The sequence below is a fragment of the Xyrauchen texanus genome, chromosome 43, assembly GCF_025860055.1.
Source record: "Xyrauchen texanus isolate HMW12.3.18 chromosome 43, RBS_HiC_50CHRs, whole genome shotgun sequence".
NCBI lineage: Eukaryota > Metazoa > Chordata > Actinopteri > Cypriniformes > Catostomidae > Xyrauchen > Xyrauchen texanus.
The window spans coordinates 12852683-12873659 of NC_068318.1; the positions used below are offsets into that span (position 1 = coordinate 12852683).

The 20977-nt window shown below is 38.4% G+C and overlaps 2 protein-coding genes across 2 annotated transcripts in view; one reads left to right on the forward strand and one right to left on the reverse strand.

Moving 5' to 3' along the window:
- LOC127636082 (leucine-rich repeat transmembrane neuronal protein 4-like) overlaps positions 1-3465 on the reverse strand; it is a 151176-nt gene extending 147711 nt beyond the window's left edge. The window contains exon 1 of the mRNA XM_052116464.1: positions 3374-3465. Coding sequence (XP_051972424.1) covers positions 3374-3377 — 4 coding nt within the window. The 5' untranslated portion in view covers positions 3378-3465. The remainder of the gene's footprint in view (positions 1-3373) is intronic.
- Positions 1-20977, forward strand: part of LOC127636083 (serine/threonine-protein phosphatase 2A 55 kDa regulatory subunit B alpha isoform) — a 1105001-nt gene that overhangs the window by 764609 nt on the left and 319415 nt on the right. The gene's annotated exons all lie outside the window — the stretch shown is intronic.

The window sequence follows — 20977 nt, forward strand, 5'->3', positions numbered from 1 at the left end:
AATGCAGCTGGTGGCCACACCAGATACTGACTGTTACTTTTTATTTTGACCCCCACCCCCTTTGTTCAGGGACACATAATTACATTAATGTTAGTTACATGTCTATGAAACTTGTTCAGTTTATGTCTTAGTTGTTTAATCTTTTTGTGTTCATATAAATATTTACACATGTTAAGTTTGCTGAAAATAAAAGCAGTTGAAAGTGAGAGGAAGTTTTGTTTTATATCTAAAATTCACCTTAAAACCACATCTGAATACAACACCATTTTACTTGCTTTTGGGGCCCCCAGCTGCACATTTCCTTGGAAACCTGCAGTCAAACGTGATATTCTCATGGTGCTTTTTCATCATTTTGGAGCTTAACAGAGATGATCCCACTTCACTTTCATTACATGGAAAAGAGCAGACAGGATATACTCTAAAAAAATCACCTTTTATTTTCCACAGCAGAAAGAAAGTCGTTTTGATTTTCAATGCTACTAGGGTGACAGACTTTTCATTTTGTGTGAACAATTCCTTTAATATTTTATGTACTGTATATGTACAGTAGGTTAAAATCATATCTGTTATTTTGCAATTTCAACGCACAGATTAACAAGACTAATTAGAAAATAAAAGTTTTAATTGTGCAGTGATTATACAGCCCTGAAGTATTACATTTATACAGCATTATTATACAACACGGAAACCAATTAACAGTGGTGATTGTTTAAAACAATCCAGTCATGGCATGTTGTTTAATTCTCTTCTCTGGCAATGGTAAAACATAATATCAGTGCAAGCCAGTGCTGCAATAAGCTTGGACATAAGCCCAATACAGCATGAAAGAAATGTCCTGAGAGATATGCCTCAGCCAAACTGTTATTCCCTAATTATAATCTAAATGATTGTCAGTCAACCAAATTGGTTACATTTGCCTAGATGTTCAGTGACTCTGCTGCCAACCTTTGTCCATCTCACCTTAATGTTTAGAGTAAAACCTGAGTGTCGTTCTTGCCAAAATAAAATAGGTGGGAGGGGAGAACAGAGGCAATGTATCAGCAGTGCATCCCTAACTATACATTCACTCTTAAGTTCAGAGGTCATGCTTACATACACATGTTCTTTGTGTGAAGATCTCTGCCTATCCACTACATCTTCTACTCTAGCCATATTTAAATCCAGTTTGAAGGCACATTATTACTCCTTAGCTTTTGAAGTAGCTTGAGATGTATAGTGGTTTTATGCTTATGTTCTATTTGTGTTTCTGTTTAGTTTATTTTGTTCGTATTTTCTATTTCTATTTATGCTCTATTATTCACATTTTGATTTCTTGCTATTGTTCAGCACTTTTGGTTCAAGGTCTGTTGTTTTTGTGCTTAAAAATAAACTTGACTTGACACCACATTAAAACAATGCCACAGTTTAACCATGTAAGGCTTTGACTGAATGAATATACAGTAGCTATATGTTAAAGTACTTCTGCAATATGCAGTATGCAAACATATTAATATGTGATAAAACAAAGAACATATCAAATACTAAGCACAAAGATGCTCACATTCAAGAGCTTACACTTGCCAACAACTGATAGGATCAGGCTGCAGTCACAATAAAACAATTATGTAGCTGCTTTCAATTTGCATCAACCATTCAATTAGACTGTATCAGTCTACTGACATTTAGTAATGACATGATGCTGATAAAGTTAATGATCCAAGTGAGTCTAATGAAAATAAATTTGATACAATCTTGCACTGCCACTTGTCTTATTTTTAGAGTTTGAATTTGGTCAAATTCATTTTGCCTCTATATACCTACATATAATCCCTGCAGTAATGCTACAAAATTTTGCCAGGTTGGTTATTTTATGTTTGCTGTCGAGATCTCCCACTACAGTGCCGCAAAGCAGTGAGCATAGCTCATCTTTTACGAGCCGTGGAAGGCCATCTCGCCGCGCAGTGCTAACGAATAACAATCAGAGCAGGTCGCATATCTGTCAAAGAGCCCCTGTAAAATGATTGAATGCACATCAATAATCAAGTACTATAACGTGGCCAGGAGAAGGTCTGGGGTTAGCAGTTAATCGCAGTACAATGTAAAACAATGGGTCAAGACTGAGAAACGCATTTAATTCTGTCAAATATTAATACATATTGATATACAATACAATGAAAGTGCATATTTTCATATAGCTATATTGTTAGTAGTATTATTTTTCCCAGCAGAAATCACTATGCGTCCACAGCTCATACTTCACAATAACGGATTTGTATGGGACTGTGTTTGGTTTGTCTGATGACAGAATACATAAATAACTCACGCGATCAATACAAACGAATTATGCAAAGTGAACAACTATTCAGCCCTCCATGCGTCGCGTGCGCACTTCCACAAAGGCAAAAACCAACGCGCACACACACATGTTGGTCTACCTATCATTATAAGGACTTTCCATAGACATAATGATTTTTATACTGTACAAACTATAGATTCTATCCCTTAAATCTAACACAACCCCTAAATCTAATCCTCACAAAAAACTTTCTGCATTTTTACATTTTCAATAAAACATCGTTTAATATGCTTTTTTTTTAAGCTATTTAAATTATGGGGACACTAGAAATGTCCTCATATACCACGTTTATAGCATAATACCCTTGTAATTACCAGTTTGTAACCTAAAAAAGGTCCTCTTAAACCACATAACATGCCAACACACACACACACTCTCTCTCTCTCTCTCTCTCTCTCTTCTCTCTCTCTCTCTCACACACACAATGCATGCACGTAATGGGATCATGACATGTTGGAAAAGGTGCACATAAAAGTTTGCGATCTAAGAAAGTTAATCAAATGATACAGCAGCAACTATCATTTCGCCGAGATCTTCAAACTATCAGTAATGCACAGGCACGCGCTGAAAATTGGCCTTGCCTCCAAAAACAAGGTCCGATTAGCATTCCAGTGTCAATCAATGATCTGGCGTCGGTATGCTCGTAAAAGCAGAGAGGGATGGAGAATAACCAAATGGACGGATGCACTTGACTGTAGCTCACCAGAATCGTCCATAGTCAGTAAAAGAATGCACGGTCAGATTTGAGCAAGAAATATGCTTATTTATCAAATGCAAAATAAGTCAATGCATGCAAATTGTCCAAAAGAAAATATCATACCCATTAACATGCACAGCCTACAATATGCATGGGAACATTTGCATAACATCATTTGGATAACAACTGTACACTTAAATAAAAGCTTTAACTGTAGATCATTTGTATTTTCACTAATTTGTCCTCATTAACTGTGAATCTATAAAATCCTCTGTGGTTTCCATGTCATTGATACATCTTTCTCAGTTCATTCGGTTCCAAGTGATCTCACGTAAACTTACCCATCACCGCGTTTAAGTCAACTCCTGGCCACAGGTTTTACAGCTTTCTAACGCGCGACACCCCGAGCCGACATGGCACGCGCTCTCTTCAGATGCTTCGGTTCTTCCAAAAGCGCACGTTCCCGCCTGCAGTCCGCAGAGCAGGTGCGGGAAATCTTGATCCGTTGATGCAAGTCTCTCGCGACCGATCACTGACCATGTCTTTCAATTCCCCTCAAAACAAAATGAGATACGTCGGGGTTTCATAATAAACATCCACTCGAATAGAAAAAAAAAAGCATTTGGAATCCTAAAATTAGATTGTATTGAATATCCAAGTTATCTACCACAAGTCAAACTTATGGAAATCCCAACAATTCCTTCCCGTTTCATTATATTCCATCGTACTGCCCGGACTGCCCAAATACTGCCTTTCCCGAATGATGATGCTGAAGCGTAGATAAATCCGTAAATATAGATATATCAATGTTTTTTTTTTTTCCTCAAAGTCAGTGTTGTGGTGTCTAGGAGATTTCAGTGCGTAAGTAAAATAATACAGTCAGCGAATACAGTTTGAAAGTGTGTTCCACTCTATCGGGAATGTTTCTCCTCTTCTGTACGGTTCCCGACAGTAGAGAGATGCAGCAGTGTTTTGAGTGGTTAACCACGACTGCCTATAGCACCAGTACTTTGTCAGGCAGAATCCGAATGCCCTCTTCTGGCGAGCTGACATCTCCAACAACAAAATCTTCTCCTCTCATTTTACTTTTAGGCGATATTTCCGAAGGAGAACGAGTGGGTGACAAACAGCAAGTCTATTAGACAAACGGACATAAATAAAAGCATACAAACAAACACACCTGCCAAGCATAAGTATTCCAAGCAAACACAGAATGTTCCTCTATGTAGCCTAAGTTTATGGTACCTATTTGGATATTTTTTTTGGTAACAAATTCCTAACGTTCTTGTTAGGCATAACCATAAACTAACCTTCCCAGAACGTTGCAGAGAGGTTTTTGTGTGACAATTAAGAACTTACAAAAGAACGTTATCTAATGGTTAGGTTAACGTTGTATTTTGTATTTGTTCCATTATATTATATTTTATTCATCATTTCATATATTATTTTTAATAAACTTTACAGAGGGGTGTTTGATAGACAACATCATGTCATGCAGTTTTTCAAAATCTTGTGCTATTTATCTAAAGGTCTGCTGTATCCAAACACAAATAAAACCAAGATTTGTACTATATTTTTGGAATAACAGCATATGGCAAGCATCCAATCGCTATCTTTGTTTTATTTATTTATTATAAATGACATTGTTTTGATTCTGGGACTGTATATGTTAGCGCTGAATACTTTTTAGGCTGATCTTACAGTGAAATCGGTCTGTGCTTCACAAAATGTGAAATACTGCCCCCAGTGGCCAAGAAAGTTGAGGATATGGGCACTTGTGAGCTTCATTTTCCAGGTGCAATGTCCACAGAGGGGTGCTAAAAGCGAGTCGTGAAGCAAGTTGTCTCAACTGTACGACAAGGGTATAGCTGCAGGCATTGCTCCAAAAAGGGGCGGTCACTCCAAACCGCCATCGAAAATATGGGAAGCCCTTGACCTAACCCTTTCCCTGACCTTAACAGTGAGTGGAAGTGACACCCCCTTTTGGAGTTGGCACAACCCCCTTTTGGAGTAACCACGTCCCTTTTGGGGTAACCACGCCTTCTTTTGGATCAATCAGTGGAGTAAAAATGTAATGTTAGCGAGACAACTGCAACCTAATCGCAGTTGTCACTGATTTACTGGACGATTACTTCCTGGTTTCAAGGGATCTTCCTAGTTGTTGAGACAACGTGCTTCCGGTCATGTCACAGGTGAAGGTAAACATTCTGGAGCTGATGCAAAAATGCCTGACAAGATGGCACTTGTCATTCAGTCAGCATAATGTGGCCGATCCGAGGGTAACAACATGCCGATTTCCCACGTGATCTTGCAGGTTACAGGTTTTACTGATGTTTGTTTCGAAAAATAGATTATTATGGGATCTTACACAGACTGGAATCTGATTGACAGTGGTTGTCCTCAATGCAAGGGAAGGGTTTGAGTGGCACTGCTATTTCCTGCCTCATCATTAGTGGCACCCCGTAATTTCAGTACATCAAGTGTCCCCTTCAAACTAACAAGGCCGTTAACAAAAGCATTTAACCTCCCGTTGCTAAGTGAACTGATTGGGCAAAGCTGATGCTCAAGAATATGCTTTTGAGTACATTTTTTATTTATTTACTGTAATTTGCAGTGGCCTATATTAGTGAAATTCAGTTGGTAGGAATAAAACAAGCTTTTGTTTCAAACATTTCCTCCCCATTTTTAAAAGAGAACAGCTCATCCTCATTTTGTCAGTACACTCAGTCAGAGAAATTGTACAATTGCTGGGAAATCAAGGCCAGACAGCTGCAGTCTTTACCAACAGTTCAGAAAGAGGTCATGGCTAATGAAAGGTAGGGCTCCAGTGTACTTCAGTTTATTCACCTCAGGACCACCATTTTTTTTTTCATGAGTTTTGGTAGATGTTCTCACGTGTCTTCTGATCTACCTAGATCACTACAAAAACAAGATTTTTACATTTTACAAATTCTGAAAATTGAGCTTGTCCTTGCAAAACTCCACCACAATGTGTATGGTTGCCAAGACATTGCTCTGCCATTGCTAAAGTGTTCAGAGTGGCTGCAAGGTGGTGGCTTACTGTCCCAAGTCTTTATATAGGCTATTGTGGTTTCTACATGGCTCATGTCCCTCTTTTAATGCAAGCCTATGGAACATTTACATCTGTTTTATTGTCCTCTTGGCAAAATTAGAAAGTCACTTAAAAGAATAACAGCACACATTCAAGTCTGTAGCACACATAGTGCGAGAGTTTATGCCTAGAAGTTTAATACTTGGGGTGAGGGTTTTATTCAAATCCCTAATCCTACATATGAGCAATAATAGCCCTAAAAGCGTTAGCAAGTACCACTAATTAAATATTCTTTAAATATGTATTAATTTGCATAATTTATATTGAGAAATAAATGCTAAAATCTTACTCTACTCAGTTGATGACTTACTGTAGCTGTCATTCTGGTATAATTGGCAGATCCATGTTTCGAGTCACCACTGTGAATATTCGGCTAATAGTGTTAGAGAGTTCTACCTGGCCTCAGCACATTTTCCAAAATTGAGGCTGACACTGCGCAAACATTATTCCCTGGAACTCTTACATACCAACTGGACTCCAATTTGGCTGATGAGCTGCTTCTTGGCCAGGGTTCAACAAGCAGAGACAATCCTGCTGACAGTGGTGAACAATTAATGCCCTGTGAAGTTATGATGCTGGCAACTGCCCTTGTCCCTTGTAGTGCTATCACTGTGGCGACAGTGCTGTCCTTCTTTTTGTTGCTTCACATGCTTAAATTATTAGGGGTTGGTCATACTAAATGTAGTTCTCCTGACCAGCCACTGGACAGCAGCATGATGATTCTGATTGTCACTGCCACAGTTTTCTGGTTCTTGTCTCCTTAAGAAGCAATGAAAAGACAACCGAAACAGGAGATACAGACAGAGAACAATAACCATTGTTAGTTGGAGTAAAAATTAGTTCAGGCTCAACTTGTGCATTTGTTGGCTGTGATGACAACTCAAAGCAGTTAACTATATTAATGGAACTAACTTTGGGCCATCCCTCAGTGTCAAAGGACATCATCGCATATCTATAAATTATTGGCAATATGGAGCCACATGTTTTATTTGGCAATTTAATAAGCTAAACATCACATAATTTGCTAAAAACATTCGCCGATGTGAGTGAAAACAGGAAAAGTGAGACGCGGCGAATGGTCCAAAACATAAGTTTAGCGCATGTTTAAAAAAAACAGTGCAGATGGATGCAAAACATGTGCGGTGTGAACGGCCCCTTACCTGGCATCTTAAAAATGTGCCGCTCCTGCGCGAGAAACTGAAAACACAGCACAGTGGTAAAAAATGTCCATCTACCGCATGCTTGCATAGAAAAACTATTGTTCAGCCAGTTCCATCCTCCTCCTTGCCAATTTTAACTGAAGCCCGGGACCAATGTAACAGGGTTAAAATGGGCAAGAAGGAGGCAGGAACCGGCTGAACAATCAAAATAATTTTTAATGAAAACTTTAAAGACACAAACATAAACACACACGGCAGCTGCGTGTGTCTCTCTCTCTCTCTCTCTCTCTCTCTCTTTCTCTCTCTCTATCCCGAACTGCTGCATCCGGCTCGGCCTTATCCCTCTCCTCGGCTTATTAGCCATTTCATAATGTTATTTTTTTATGAGCTGTCAGTACATAAAAAATCACATTATAAAATATAACAATCAACAAAGCATTTTTTGTGCTGCTCTAGAGAATAAACTTAATGTTTATTTTCATCTGGCCATATGGGTTTGCAATGAAGACTTACTCAGCCTAAAGACAGTTACAGGTCTAATAAGTAAAGACAGAATCCAGAACTCTTTGTTCCAACTAGATCTATTTCCATTAAAACTCAAGGCAGGGAGAGACAGTGTTTCTGAGTATTACTGAGGTCTCGGAGTTTGAGTAAGTGATGGGGCCCACACCATTAGGTAGTTTCCACTATATACACTAACAGCAACAGTTCCTTACAATGTCCAAAATGTACTTTTAGCTACACCAGGCTATGGCGAGTGGATTCAGATTGTTAGCAGTAACATTTCTTAAACTTAATTTATACTTTTTTAATGTATAAAACATATTGTCATTATGACAATAACATAATTTAGCAGTTTTTTCTTCCATATTTATGACAAACAGGAAAGCTTTAATGAGGGAAAGAGAAAAATCACCTGCTCAGCACTAGCATCAGTTATAAGACTTTACAAATCTACACATCAACACACTTAATAACGTTTTTCCCTGTTACCTGTGACAGAATTTTTCATTTCGACTGTGGAAGTTGTAGCCAAGTATATGACGGATATCTGGAAACTAGTCATGGGTATGTAAATGCTTTAATATAAGCTGAAATAATCAAACGATTGATGATCACATGTGTGTGATGTAATTGTTTGAGTAATGGCAACTTAGCCATTTTAATCAGGGAAAGTTGTCATTCCCTGAGTATTCCTTACGCTTCCACATGTTAGCCTTAGCCAGCCGCTGGAATGAATCAGCGCTGATTATCTGCTATCGAAAGGGTTTGAATAAGGCTCTTCAAATTCATCTCGCTAGGTTTGATGACTCGCATGGTATGGAAGCCCTCATTCAGTACTCCCTCCACTTAGAACAACACAACAAACAGTGCTCGACCGGTGGAAGCCACATACATCTACCCTTCTCTCTATCGTGACTGGATGCCCATGCAAGTGAGTTACGCTCATCTAACATTGACTGAGCAAAGGAGGAGGATAACGAACAACCTGTACATAATGTAGTCAACTGCCCTATCTGTCCACCCAGGTTGCTGGTAAGCTCCATCTGTTGTCCCCCTGTGTCCAGCAAACCCTTCTACATTGATGTCTTTGTAAAAGCAGCTTCCTTTTTACTGTTTTTGCCCTTCTTGACTCCGGCTCAGCAGGCAATTTCATCTCACCCTCATTCATCAACCGCCTCAACCTCTGAATCAAGCCGGTCGAGAGATAGGTTTTCCCATTTAATGTTTCTTCCTATCGGCTCTGGTTATCACCCACCAGACAGAATCCCTCTTCATCCACGTCGGCGCCCTTCGTACAGAGTCCTTGCCATTGCTCATTCTCCCAGAATTCAAGTTGGACATCATCCTTGGTCTCCCCTGGCTCACCTACCACAATCAAGTCATATCATGGTCCACTAATGAGGCAACTGCTTGGGGTTCTCACTGCTTTTCACGGTGCCTTTGATGCCTGTCTTTCTCTCTCATCTTGATCCGCTCCTATGTCGCACAACCACCATTGAGAGCCTCCATCCGCCCTCTGAGACTTCCATCCCCGCTGAGTATCTGGACTTCCCTGAGGTTTTCAGCCAACAAAAAGCCTCCCAACTCCCTCTGCACCGTCCTTGGGATTGCGCCATTGATCTCCCTGGCATCCCTCTCCCTAGAGGTAAGGTCTATCCTCTGTCCATTCTGGAACAACAGGCAATGTAAAAGTACATTGAAGAAGCCCTTTGACAGAACTACATCCATCCATCCACATCACCAGCCTCATCTAGCTGCTTCTTAATAGCGAAGAAGGATGGAGGGCTCCACCCTGCATAAACTACCATGCACTCAATAACATCACCGTGAAGTTCCGATACCCATTACCAAACTATCTTTGTCACCTACAGCGGCAACTACGAATATCAGGTCATGCTGTATGGACTGGTCAACGCCACTTCAGTCTTCTAGTCCTACATGAACGAGATCATCCAAGACGTTTTCCATCGGTTTATCCTAGTATACATTTATGATATCCTCATCTACTCCCCATCCTTCGAGGAACATGTCCGTAATGTAAGGCTGGTCTTACAGCACCTCCAAGATCTGTATTTAAATGCTGAGAAGTGTCTTTTCCACCAACCTACCATCCAATTCTTAGAATAAAGCATACGCCCCCAGGGAGTTCAGATTGACCCATCCAAGGTACAGGTAGTGTCCACCTGGACCCCACCAATTACATTGAAAGATCTGCAATGGTTTCTCTGCTTCACAAACTTCACAAGGAGCTTCATCTGGAACTTCAGCATGGTAGTTGCTCCACTCGCCAGCCTCAAGGGGAAACCTACAACCCTTACATGATCCCCACAAGCTTCTGCGGCCTTCCAGCTGTTGAAAGCTTCCTTCACGTCAGCATCTATCCTCGCACATCAAAATCTGACCTTGTTTTTCATAGTCGAATTTGATGCATCCACCACTGGAGTAGGGGCCATTCTTTCTAAGCATCAGGGTAACCCCCCCAAGTTACATCCCTGTGCCTTCTAGTCCAAGAAGTTATCCTAGCAGAGTCAAATTATGATGTTGGCAATGGGGAACTGTTAGCCATCAAGCTGGAACAGTGGCACCATTGGGTGGAAGATGCTTCTCATCCCTTCACCGTCATCACAAACCACCGTAATTTTGAATATATAAAATCTGCTTAACGCCTCACTCCCCAACATACAAGGTGGGCTTTATTCTTCACCCCTTTTAATTTTTCAGTTACCTATCATCCCGGTTCAAACAATATCAAAGCCGATGCCCTCTCACTCACCAGACCAGCCCAATCCCTTACCAGAGCCTATACTCCCACCGTCTATAATCGTCAGTCCGATCCATTGGGATCTAGAACAACGCATTGCCCAAGAATCCTCTTCCAGGCCCTCTCCAACAGCCTTTCCACCTCACCGTATTTATGTCCCATATCCCTTTCGCACACCTCTCCTTGAATTACTCCACTCTTCCATGGGGTCCGGATATCCAGGGATCACAAGAACCCTTGCTCTTGTTCGTAACAGATACTGGTGGCCACAACTCGCACAGGATATTACCCACTTCATCTACTCCTGTAGCGATTGTGTCACCATCCATGGTCCCACCTCATAGCTGACTTATTATTACAGACATTCCTCCTTCCCAAGGGCACACCTGCGTACTGGTGGCAGAACAATTTAAGGCTTACAGACTGATCTGCCTTAAAGGCCTTCCCACTGCCAAAGAGACTGCTGAGACACTGTTCCATTATGTCTTCAGGAACTTTGGGATACCTGAAGACATAGTGTTCAACAGGGGGCCCCCGTTCGTCTCAAGGGTATGGAAATCTTTCTTTAACTACCTGGGTGTTTCTGTTAGTCTCTCCTCAGGATACCACCCCCAGTTCAATGGCCAGGCAGAAAGAAAAATCCAGGAAATAGATCGGTTTCTTTGCACCTACTGCCACAACAGCCAACATTGGGCGGAATGCACTGAGAATTCCTTTTGACATCCATCTACTGGTCTCACCTCATTCCAATGCATCCTTGGCTACCAACCCCCTCTGTTTCCCTAGTCCGGAGAGCCAGAAAAGTGAGAGGCTTTCCAGAAAATTGAGAGGCTTTCCAGAAAACTGAGAGGCTTTCCAGAAAACCGAGAGGCTCTGGAACGCGCGGTTGACAGAGGTTTGAATTTTACATATAAAACCCAGAAATACTATTAATTTGAAAAGTTGATATGCTTCTTAAAGGGATAGTTCTCCCAAAATGAAAATTCACCCCTCCATTTCATTCCAGACAGAAGGTGTGCCTTTCAACCAGGGACATCCATCTCTGACTCCCATGCAAGAAGCTAATTCCTCAATTTATTGGCCCCTTAACCATTAAAAGACAAATCAATCCATTCAAATATAGTTTAACACTCCCTTCACATTACCATATTTCCCCATCTTTCATGTGTCCTTCAAACCCCACCTGCCCTCTCCCTCTTCCATAGAGACTGATAGAGTCAGCCCTTGCTGCTGCTCCTAGATGACGGTCCTGCCTACACTGTCCAGACTATCCTGGATTCCCAACGTCATCAGGGCCGGTTAGAGTACCTCATTGACTGGGAGGAGTATGGTCCAGAGGAGCGATCTTGTTTACCCCACCATGACATCCTGGACCCATCACTTCACAGTTCCACCAACAACACCTAGATCATCCTGCTCCATGGGGATGAAGGGGAATACTGTCAGGCCCTCATCAGTCTGCACCCTCTCTTCCCCGCTCCAACTCTCCCGAGTAATGATTACTCGAACCTGATATCCATTAGCCACCTCATCAAAGTCACTATAAATACTCACCTCAAGCTTCCATTATTTTCTAGTCTCGTTTGGACTCCTCATGTGTGTGATACTCATTCTTGTGACTTTGCTGAAGATAATCTCCAACGTTTGAGTTAAGTTATTAAATTGTTTGACTTCACCTTTGTTTTGATATCATGTTCTGTTCTTTGATACCTGTGTTTATTGTTTTTCTTAATGAATCTGATTTTGGGTTCATCACTTTGGTTGTCCTGTTCCGCTGAGTGTAACAGTCAGCTGGCTAGCAAAAAGAAAATACACAAAATTATTTACTGCCCTCAAGTTGACCCTCATTGTTTTCTCCTCCCAGTAGAATCTTAACACTTATTTCTAAGAATCCTAAAGCTGCTCTTTTCCATACAAAAACAGTTCATATTGACCACTACTGAAAAAAATAAAATAAAATACCATTCACTTAGTCCATACAACACATAGCTGTTGTATGGCCCCAGAAATCTTTGAATATAGTGCACTTGTCATATGGACTACTGTTATTATGTCTTTATACTGAACATTTAATAGAGCTTTATAGTATTTGTACTTTTTTAAGCTTGATCGCTCCTGCTCACTAGAAACTGTTATTCTATGGAATATAGCTGCTTAAAATATCTATTTTTATGTTCCAAGAAAAAACTCTGCATATGGGTTTTGAACAACATAAGGGTTAGTAAATGAGTGAGTAAAAGTACATTTTCCATCTTTAGATCTTCTCCTTTAACTGGTGGCTCATTTTGAGCACAAACCTGACAAGACATATTCAAAAATAAAATGGTCTCTTTTAAAAGTAGACTCTTAGGAAATGCTGTACAAAATTCAGAATTCATTAAAGACAAAGAAATTATTTAGAAAATCTTAAATTGATTTGAAATTACCTAATAAAATGTGCATTAATAATATATGACACTGTCCTTGCCACAACCTAAAAACTCAATTGAAGCTGAAAATTGCTCTGTTAATGTTTTCAGTTTCACAATTATGAATGACATACAAATCACATACTGTACATGACATATTTTAAATTCAAAATGGCGAATTTTGCCAAATGATTAATAGTTTGTACCTTGGAAATTACTGTTGGTTTAAACATTTAAATAAAACAACCGTAATAATCCACAAGGTTTCCGCTTAGCATCTTAAACTTGAGTAAACTTGAGATAGTTCTACCTGAATGATAGCGTGGTGTAGATTGATTGACAGAGAAAATCTGAGATGTCAGCTCTGCTATAGATTTTTATAGTATCAACATAAATGCCATATGACAGAATTAAATCTAGAGTATGATTATGGCAATGAGTTGGTCCTGTCACACATTGTCTGACTGCAAGAGAGTTGATAATATCGATAAATGCTAATCCCAATGTGTCATTGTCATTATCTATTTGATTGTTGAAGTCACCAACAATTAAAGCTACAGTAACTACTAGATCTGGTAGAAAATTAGCAAATTCACCAAGGAAATCAGAATACGGCCCGGGTGATCTTACTGTAGCAAGGGCAAAAGTCGACGGTGTCACATTAAGCATTATTAGTTCAAAAGACGTAAATTGATATCCTGTCCTCTGAGTAACATCAAAAACCTCACTGTAAATTGTAGCAACCCCTCCTCCTCGACCCTTCAGATACTTACACTGTTATAAAAGAATATGCAGTTGTACAATGTTTTTTTAAATTGAAATAAATAAAAATTAAAAGCAGTACCAAGGAAGTATTACTATGATGTATAAATACTTTACAATTGAAATAATACAGTATATTGAAATAATATATATATATATATATATATATATATATATATATATATAATTTGTTGCGATAATTAGAATAATAATAATTATATCTTTTCCTCATTGCGGTAATAAGAATGTAAAATGTGTGTAACTGTCATAAAAATAATGTCACAGTGTAAAATAGCATTTAGAATTTCTATATACAAATGTAGCCAAGTGTAAGAAAGTACGCTGGGAAACAGAGCTCCCGGTTTTGTTCATCGGTTTATAGTTCTTTGTGTAAATATCTAATTTTACACAAAATGTTGTTAAATTGCATTAAATATGTGTTCACAAGAGTCGTAGTTTTAAATTGAGTGTTTGTTATGGATGCATATGGATTGCATTTGTGGAGTTTGACCACATTTTGGTGTATATGTGGGGACTGGGAATGTAAATTTAGAAATAATCATATATTATTTAAAGATTCATAGCTCAGTGTTTTCCAGTTTAGTGAATAAGTGTAATATGTGTTATATGTGAAAATATGAGTTGTATTGTTGAAACTGTTATACATGTCCTTGAAGCCTAGTTAAAAATGCAGAAAATGCTTTGAGTGATTTAAGCTTGTGTTAAATGGATAACATTTTTGAGTGATTTAAGCTTGCGTTAAATGCATAACATTTTTGAGTGATTTAAGCATTTGAGTGATATACGTAAATGCACAGAATGCTGTGAATGTTATAAGCATGTATTAAGGTGATGTATGCTGAAGCAAATGGGTAGGCTAATGCCCTGTTTGTATTTTCACATGACATTAGCCTTTACCGTATTTAATTTTACTTCATTTTTTGTTTTACTACTGTGTTTCATTCTTCTTTTTTATATACGGCCCCTTCGACCACTGATTTTTTGTTTTGTTTAATCAAAATAAAACACCAAAACATATTTTTGTATCCTGCGTTGTTTCTTTACAACCACTGGCTGCACAAAATATAATTTCTTATTTGTTTCTTTTGATCTTGGAGTATAATAAGGCCAGGTACATAATTTATATAACTTGGCATAAAATTCATCCTTAAAGTGTCCCTTTATTGTCCCTTTATTAATTTCAGTTAGTGGAAGATTTTGTATAAATGCACGTGCTTTATTACCCAACGAAATAGACATTCTGTATATGGAGCTTACAACGTCTGTTTTTAATATAGCCTTAAATTGACTGGATAACCATTTGAGTGCTGAGCTTTTTTAATTAATTACCCGTTAGAGTTGCCAATTTACAAACACTAGTGTGTGGATGGTGCGCACATATTAATGCCAAGTTTATTTTTTTATAAATCCTGATGTGGATTTATAACACACATTTCAATGTCTATTTGTGAGTACACAGTGTTCATACAATACAGCAGACTCCAGGTGGTGATGGCCGTGCTTACACAAAACCATGAAAAAAATGTAAAGTGGAGGCATCAAACTCGCCAAACTGAAGCAAATAAAATGACAGATGTTTTTTAGTTTTTTTTTACAAGACCTGTGAAGTGTGGTGGCAGTTCAGTAGTGTGTGCGCATCATTGTGCTTGAGTGTTTGTGCGTAAAAGGAGTGGTGGGCACCTCAACCTTTGCCACAAGCTGTGTCCCAATCTGGAGGTCTGTTATCTAAACAGAGAATTATAAAATGCTGGGATTGGATTTACAGGAACAGGACAAATAGATCTCTTTGTAACTAACAGCCGAGCATAAAACATGGATCAGAGTTGCAAATTAGACAGACAAAAGAACCCAGGAAAATGAATTCATGTTTGTATAAAATATTTAAGTACCTAAAGTGATGCAGGTTAGAAATGAACCAGGGCTTGGGGCAAAAGGTCACCAAAAATTACAAACATGTATTTCACAATATTGTCTTAAAGGTGTATCTAGTTGAATATTAATGTATAGATTTCTGTAGATTTAGTATATCTATAGATGTCCACAGAAGAAGTAGAAAAAAGTAATGAGGGTGAGTAAATTATGATAATTTTAGGTGAACTATCCCTTTAACACATTTGAGTAGTATGTGCAATGTGTTGATCTTAAGTGGGTAGGTTAATTTATTGCCTCAGAACATTATGGTATCTGAAACATGACGATTTATGACCTGTGTTTCTGCTGATACAGTCCTGCCTGTCAAAAGCATGAGTGTCTGAACAAACTTCCCACATTGTAATGCCCAGCTATGCACACCAAACTGTCAGGGGAGAGGCAGGGAGGAGGAGGCAGAGGAGATGACATTTGGAACGAAGAGACCGTCAGAGCGAATTCAGCTACCTCTTTACTTGGAGGCAAGCAACAGCAGGAAAAGAGGCCTTAAAATCAATTACCCCTGTCCCATCGGTGTCATATCAATTATGATAGGTCATTAAATGGTATTGTTTCAATCTGAACTCAAATCAAACATTAATTAACTCTCATTCAAGCATGGCCCAGCATTATGTGTATTGTGAATTATTTGTTGCAGCTGTCACAATTGTCCCTTCTCACTGTGTGCTGTCGGTTTGTAAACAATGAGTTGGAGCTGAGGAGTTGTTTTATTTTGGTCTTTAGAGACCTATGAATTGTTACTAGGTAGGCTAAGGGAATTTTTATTTTAAGCGCCAGACAAACACTTTTAACGTTTAATTTATGATAAGTACCTTGTCATCACTTTCTGGCTCTGTTCTAAAATCTACATTGGCAGCATTTTAAGGAATCATGGTTGAGTCCATGAAAGAGCCAATAGCATGTTTCTATTTTGACATTTTAAATATAAATAAAAAATACAGTTTTTGATATGTCATAGTTTAGAATACACGTTACAGCTGCCATTTTGCCAGCTCAGGAATAAAAAAGTATTAACTAGAAAATCTTTGTTTCTAAATATCATGTTCAATGAAAGTAGAACCAAATTCCCTTTCAAGGCAAGTCAGTCCACTAGGCAGTTATTTTCTATGTTAATAAGAATCTTGAACGTACAGCTCATACCTACTTGAAAGGGGATAGACAGAAATCTTCAAAATGGTTGGTCAAGATTTCGTACAAAGAACAAATTTAAAATCAGCAATAAAATCTAATAAAATCCTCTTAACCAGCACCCCTATTTTTGAGAATTTTCTGAAAATGACATACCCAAATACAAATGTCTGTAGCTCCTAAACCATATGGTCCACATTCATAACTCTTGATATTTTTTTTAAACTAGACACTTGAAACTTTGTTACCCAAGAGTCATATTAATTCAAAAGTAGCATAGGAACAGAGTAAAACAAGGTCAGATTTACATGAAAGTGACTCACGATTTCTATGAATGAACTTCATTTAGGGAAAAATGTATCAGACTTTTATATTAAAGGTCTGAAAACACCATAAAGATAAAACTGAATGTCTGACCATGTTCTGATTCAAATTTGAAGATGATACTCCCAAAAATGTAGTTTCTGTAAGCTTTTATTCAGGGAAAGTGTAGGCGTCCTTTCCAAAAGGCCATTTGGAGACTCCAAATGGACATCTGGTAACCAAATGACATAAGGAGTAAACACTACACACTACATACATGTATATCAATTCAGAACTGTTCTGCTCAAACCACACAAGAAAAAATGATTTCAGCACAACATTTTAACATTTTAACAAAATACTCTTTATTTTGAACAATTCTGATAGCAAAAACAGTGAAACAAAAAAAACTCACTTCATGTATGCATTTCAAAAGTGATCGTTTTACAACTAATTAATAAATTATATAAAAAGAAAACAACATTTGTAATTGCAACAGTGTTTTTTACTCAAATAAATTACAATAAACTGATAATTATAATAAATATCCAATTACTAAAGAAAAAAAAGCAATTACAGTATTTACAGTATTTATGTGGATCCAAGGCAGTCACTAACAAGGTTTGTTACCAACTGGAAACCAAAGCCACTGAAAGACAGGAAAGATAAAGTGTGTAAGCAGAACAAATAAAATTACAACACTGTATGCATGTGTGAGTACTTACGTTTGCTCCAATGGCGCCGAATCAGAAGACACCCACTGCAAAAGAGAGAGAAAGAGAGAAAGAGAGAGCAAACAAGCAGAACAAAACCAAGCAGAACAAACAAAGTCCAAATAGAATAAATGCATATGATAGCTCACTATAGCAGAAACAAACAAAACATTTATTCATATATACCTAGAACTGTAATCTCATATCTTGCTAGTCTTCTCCACTGTAATTTTATAATCAAAACCATCTTCACCTGACTTCTTGTAATCCTTTCCTTCCATTTTTGTTATATTATATGCATCATAAATATAATGTGTGTGTGTGATATAAATATTATGTCTTTATGCTATCACCTAGCTACTCGTGTAGCCTCGTGTCTTTGCTAGTCATTTTATAATCAAAAACATGATATGAACAGAAAAACTGCCAATACTTCATAAACATAAAAACTCAAGACGATGTGTTTCAACTTACCGATCTAATACGGGATCGAGTCCATGGAGAAACATCTCCTCTTCAGCCGAATCGACACTCGACACCGTGCTCTCTCTGTCTAAGATGTCTGTTTCTGCGTCTTTCTGCTGTTCTTCGTCGCTACTCCTCATTACCTCCTCCAAAACACTCTCAACACCACAAAAACTCCTCTTCAGTGGGCGATCCATGATGTAGATTGTTAGAATAAATCCAGCGTTGAAAGCGAGCTCCGTGTAGCAAAACAATGGTAAAAACTGTGCGCTGTGCGTAAAATGACGAAGAGCGCACGTGGACGCACTTGTATTAGACATATGTATTAGACAGATCTTCTGAGGTAAACTAAGCAAACTGTCAATCACTGCAATCGTGTTTTAGTTGGTTAATACTCCCATCCATCAAAATTTTGCTGACCAGACATTGGGTGGCTTTTATCCAGTCAAAAACCGAGGTCGCGAGTGACAGGTCCCGCAGCCTGTTGTTGCGCTCCCTTAATATTTTGGTCATTACAGAGCCTGTGATTGAAGGAGAGAAACAGGGAATGGCTCATTTTATCGGAAACATTCCAAACTACGGGGGAGAGATGGTTTTTGAACATTGGAATACAAATTAGAATCGATATTTCATTGAAAGTGAACATGATGGATTACTCTAACTGGAAGCGCTCATGAAAACTGAGGAGGATATTTCGTTTTTTTCCCTATTTTTTTGTTGTTTTGGATTAAAAAGTGGGATGCATTTTGAAGAGTAGACCCTTACATTGAAATGTATGTTGGTGTTTCTTGGATTCGTCCGAACTGATCTGAACCATAGCAGATGAAAGATAAGTATTGCCGTTCATTTTGTTCATATTTACAGGGTCGGTCTGTCAGCATTTAATTTAACCCTTTCCTCTCTGGTGTATTGATTGCAAAAACAAGTTCAGAACGTGATTCTTGAGTGTTTTAGCTTTCAAATGATGCATAGTTTATGATAGTTGATTGAATATTTGTTATAAAACAAAAGGTAATAAAATTATAAACACGCCCCCACGGCCCGCCCACGCCCCCCTGCTGGTTATGAGGGTTAACAATCGTATCATAAATTTTACAATTATTCTTAAGCTCAGATCACTGTAACAGGTAAAGTTTGGGCAAGAAAGAGGCGGGAACTGGCTGAACAGTAAACAAAGTTTTTATGATAAACTAAACTTAAAACAAATGTAAACAAACACAGACACATATGCAACGCATCCACGTGAATCTCTCCCTCGAACCGCTGTCTCCAGCTGCCCTTTATCTCACTCTCCAGCTGATCAGCTGATTTAGCACTGGCTAAATCTTTTATTTTCAAGCACGTTCAGGTAATGTGTATTTGTGTTCTCGAGTCATGGGTGTAGGTTTGGTCTCAGCTTTGGTGGGGACATCCTGTATACTGTCAATAAAGAGCTAGTATAACTGTATAATCTCAAAAATGCACTCTCAAAAAATAAAAACCTGAGACTGTGTAATGCTGAACAACCAAACATTTTATTTAACATAAATTATTATGTACATTAGTATTTACACTAACAAAAAATACTGTCACAAGGAAGTACTTTCAGAACTTGTGGAGCAAAACAAATCTAAATAAATAAATATAATAACCTTTTTCTATTATAAACACTTTTTACCCTCCAGTACCAAATACTTACACTCACGTTAATACCTGGGAATGTGAAATGCTGAACAACCATACGGTTTAACAAACAAACATAATTTACTATGCACGTTAGTAGCCTATTTATACTTACAAAAAACACTGTTGCAAGAGGTAGACTTTGAGAACTTTTGGAGCATAATAATAAACCAAAAAACAAAGCAAAAAAACATCTTTATTCTACTACTTGGCACCCAAAATTATAACTGCATTATGGCTACTTTCCACATTTTACTGCATTTTCTTGATTCCATCCTTTTATCTAAACTTTCCAAACAGATGCCTACGTCTGTCATTTACAGATACAAACTGTTGGCCTACATCGTTAAGGTCCACTTTGTCAAGGGCCAATTGATGTACATGACATACAGTTACATTATTAAGGCGCTGCTGAGACATGGTAGATCGTAACCAAGTTTTCAGTCTCGTCAGTGCACTGAAGCTTCGTTCAGCTTCAGCTGAGGCCACAGGGACGACCAACAACAACCTAACAAGCTTCTCAACCTCATCAAATAAGCCTCTCACCTCACTTGGCATTGCTTTCAGAATGCATGCAGCTTCATCACTTGATGTGATTGTATGCTTTGAAAGAAACCTTGGTAGCTGAACCTTCAAAATATCCCTGTTTATTTCTGGATACTGTACAATCACATCATCCATCTGCCCAGTGAGGAGAACATTCTCGATCTGTTTCAGTTTCTGTAAGTCTGGTTGGTTAAAGCGTTCCTTGAACTGAGTGTCCAAACTGTCCAACACCTTGAAATATTCTATTCTATAGTATTCCTCTGGTGTTTTTGGCTTATGCTGACTAGCCCCGCCAGTGAATCTTTTGGGGGGATTTCTTTGATGAGGGAGTTGAATAGGTTCAATTCCCATGGAGTCTACCATTGACAATGCCTTCTCAAACACTTCTGAAAACTTTTCCTCACTCCTTTTTTCTTGAAGAGTTGAACTAACATAGTCAACAGCAGCTTGCATGCCTTTAACTGTTTGGGA